The sequence below is a fragment of the Lactuca sativa genome, chromosome 5 (assembly GCF_002870075.4).
Source record: "Lactuca sativa cultivar Salinas chromosome 5, Lsat_Salinas_v11, whole genome shotgun sequence".
Classification (NCBI taxonomy): domain Eukaryota; kingdom Viridiplantae; phylum Streptophyta; class Magnoliopsida; order Asterales; family Asteraceae; genus Lactuca; species Lactuca sativa.
In genome coordinates, this window is record NC_056627.2 from 200,895,641 (window position 1) to 200,898,813 (window position 3,173).

Here is a 3,173-nt window from a genome sequence, read left to right on the forward strand (position 1 = left end):
TAATTTAACTTTTACCGTAATTTCTTGCGGAGTTAATCTTGGATTTATGGGTTGATAGATGATAACCCGTTATACCCTCTTTGTAACTTTTTTTTAACAACAGGAAGATTTCATAAGAAACCGGGCTAGCCGGTAGCTAAAATTACAACAAGTTCAAATATTCTCTAGTCGGACAATTACACCAAGTCTATCCATTCAACAAAATTTCCTTTCTCCATCTAATTTTCACGTCTACCCATTCAACAATTTTTCCTTTCTACATCTAATTTTGACCCAAAGTTTCACCTCGGTGGCTAGATCTTGACTGTTACTCACAAAATCCCTAATTACTCTCTTTGTAATTAGTCTAGCTTCTAGCTGAATTCTTGCGTTAAAAAAACAATTTATTTTTTTTCGTAATTTTTTTTCTTTTATTATTATTATTATTAAAATATTTAACAAATATAATAAAATGGAATAAAGAAGCAATTTCAATCTTCAATGCTTTGATAGAACACCCTTTTGAAATCATCCATGTGTCTCACTTGCAAACACAATGCTACAACCAGAGATCCGCCTCCCTCTTCCCCTCGTAGAATTAAAAAGTCACCATCATCAGCATCATCGGTTCCTGGACCTGTAAATAACTCCTTCCCCCACCCGAAATCAACACCATACATCGGCAGTGTTAACCAGCTTACAACTCCCAGATTCGGGTTCCCGTAAAACGGCCCTTCACCGTCCTCGGATCGTTGCAAATCTTGGAACTTTGATAAATCTTCTTGATTTTTCAAGAAATCAATCACTGAATTCACATACTCATCGTTAACCTTCTCGATCGAGTCCCTTATCTTATTTGAAACATACCCTAATGTCTCCGAAAGTAACTCACCAGAAGTCCCAGTGGCAATCACGTCTATAATGGCGTTTCCAAAGTACTTTTCCGGCAACGGCGGCTTCATTCTGCTTCGAACATCAATACATATGCCTACTGCAGTTGGCTGCTCAGGTTGTAGATTACGAGCCTTGCATGCTGTTCGCCATGCATGTGCAGTTACAACCTCGTACCGTGTAAACCCACGGTCCGTTTCAGTTTTCAGACTTTTGTTAGCTTTATTTCGTAGTTTTTCGACAAGCGTGTCAGTTAGTTTTAGCATTGCTACAGTGGTTTCCTTCGTACGTTCATTTACATTACTTGATTGACCTAAAAGAATCGGTGGAGGACGAAACTGTACATGTTGTTCGATGCTTGAATATGTGGTCGGAGGCTCACCAGCGTGCAAACATTTTCTATCGAGATGAGGTGGTGAATCCAGCGGCTCACCACGACAGAGTCTAGCCCATTCAGACAGAAAATGAAGAGCGCTTTGTCCATCAACAACAACATGTGATATACAAAACCCTAAAGACCAACCTCCACACATAAATTTTGTAGCTTGCAAAAGCAATAATGGGATTTCTTCAAGGGGTGTATGCCGATAATCTACGGAAGGAATAAGGTGGTGAAATATTGGAGATTGCACGAAATCATCTAAGTCAGCTAGTTTTACGTCGGAATAAGCTTCGATGAACTGAACACCTGCTGCATTGCAGTCCAGCTCCAGGCGACCACCGGCAATGGAAGAAAGCCGGCTGGCTAAAGGGTAAAAATGAACAAGTGTGGTGGTGAGGGAAGCTTTTAGGGTTTGTAGGACAGTGTCCCAGTCCTGAGAGGGTTTTGTGTAGAAATAAATGGTAAGAACATGTGTGTTCATGCCAGTCTGGTCTAGTTCGGATAGTGGAAGCCTACCGGTCCAAGTTGGTTCGGCCGGTTTGATTAATGAAGAAGATTTCATGGTGACTCTCATTTTGGTTGAAGAAAGAAAGTTTGAATGTCTTGTGGTACTTATAACGAAAGTGGTCATTAGAATGGTGTGAGACTTGAGTTACGGCAGAAAGAAAGGTTTGATGTTTGATTGCTCATGTTCATGATTAGAGGCAGTTTATTACTGTCGTCGCATTGTTGTTGTATAAAATCTAAAAACAATACATAGTTTAACAAAGAGAATAATCATAACAATAAAATATTCTAAAATACTAATTATAAAGTAACATATGCATTATTATGATTATTTCATTTTTCATATAATTTTGTTAATTTTTCTTTTTACAATACATTATATTATAAAAGTTCAATAAAATATATCATTTCTAAAATAATATATACTTGTTAATCAATTTATATTAAAAGAGTTTACATTTTCTCTTAAAACAATTCAATGCTCGTTGAACTTTATCTATTAAATGTCAGATGAGACATTCTCCTATGAGCTAAAACAATAGTGCTTTCTTTTAAAAAACTAAACACTTTTAAAATCATTGTTGCAAATTCGGTCCCAAAAACTCAAATAAGCAATTTTAAGATTATAATTAGATCATTAGCGGCGACAAAAGTCGCCAGTAATAACTCAAGTTGTCGCCGGTAACTCAAGTTGTCGCCGGTAATAATAATAGCTGCAACCTGTCGTCGGTAATAAGTCGCCACTATTACTTCGTCGCTATTGATAAACTTGTCGCCGCTAATGATAGATGTCGCCACTACTGACCATGTCGACGATAATGAGGTGTGTCGCCACTAATGACTATGTCGCCGGTAATAAGTCTGTCGCCGGTAATTACAATTTTCATTTTTTTATATTTTTTTTGTAATTAACGATTTTGGTTGCCGATAATAATGTACTCGGTAATTACATAACAACATTCGATTAAATATCAAAAATAATAGTGTCGGCGCTAATTACAAAACAAACATCCGATTATAATTAATTAAATATCAAAAGTCATAATATCCGATTAAATATAAAATGTAATAATGTCGCCCGATATTAGTGTCGCCGGTAATTACAAAAAACAACCAAAGTTTTACAATTTACCAAGTAGCAAAACGTATGCAAATAAAACTCATCCTGGCCTACATACCATCATCTTCGTTCCCATTGTTTCCTCGATTATTTTGGGATTGAAAAAACGAATACAGCTCATCCCTACATGCCGAGTCATTTAGCATTGCACGAAGATTTTCCAACTACATAATTAATAACAACATATATAAACTTATAAGTTAAATAATCACCACAAAACCAAAATTACCAAAGTACGTTGTTATTTTTTGTACTTGGGACAAAAACCTAATTACCAAACTTTTTAGCAAATAA

General features: G+C 36.2%; 1 protein-coding gene across 1 annotated transcript; it reads right to left on the reverse strand.

Annotated features, from left to right (window-relative positions):
• Window positions 1-469: 469 nt before the first annotated feature.
• Window positions 470-1,826, reverse strand: LOC111919896 (spermidine hydroxycinnamoyl transferase). The gene has a single exon (XM_023915451.3). It carries the CDS (start codon window positions 1,824-1,826, stop codon window positions 471-473), a length of 1,356 nt encoding a protein of 451 aa, XP_023771219.1. The 3' UTR covers window position 470.
• Between the last annotated feature and the right edge of the window lie 1,347 nt (window positions 1,827-3,173).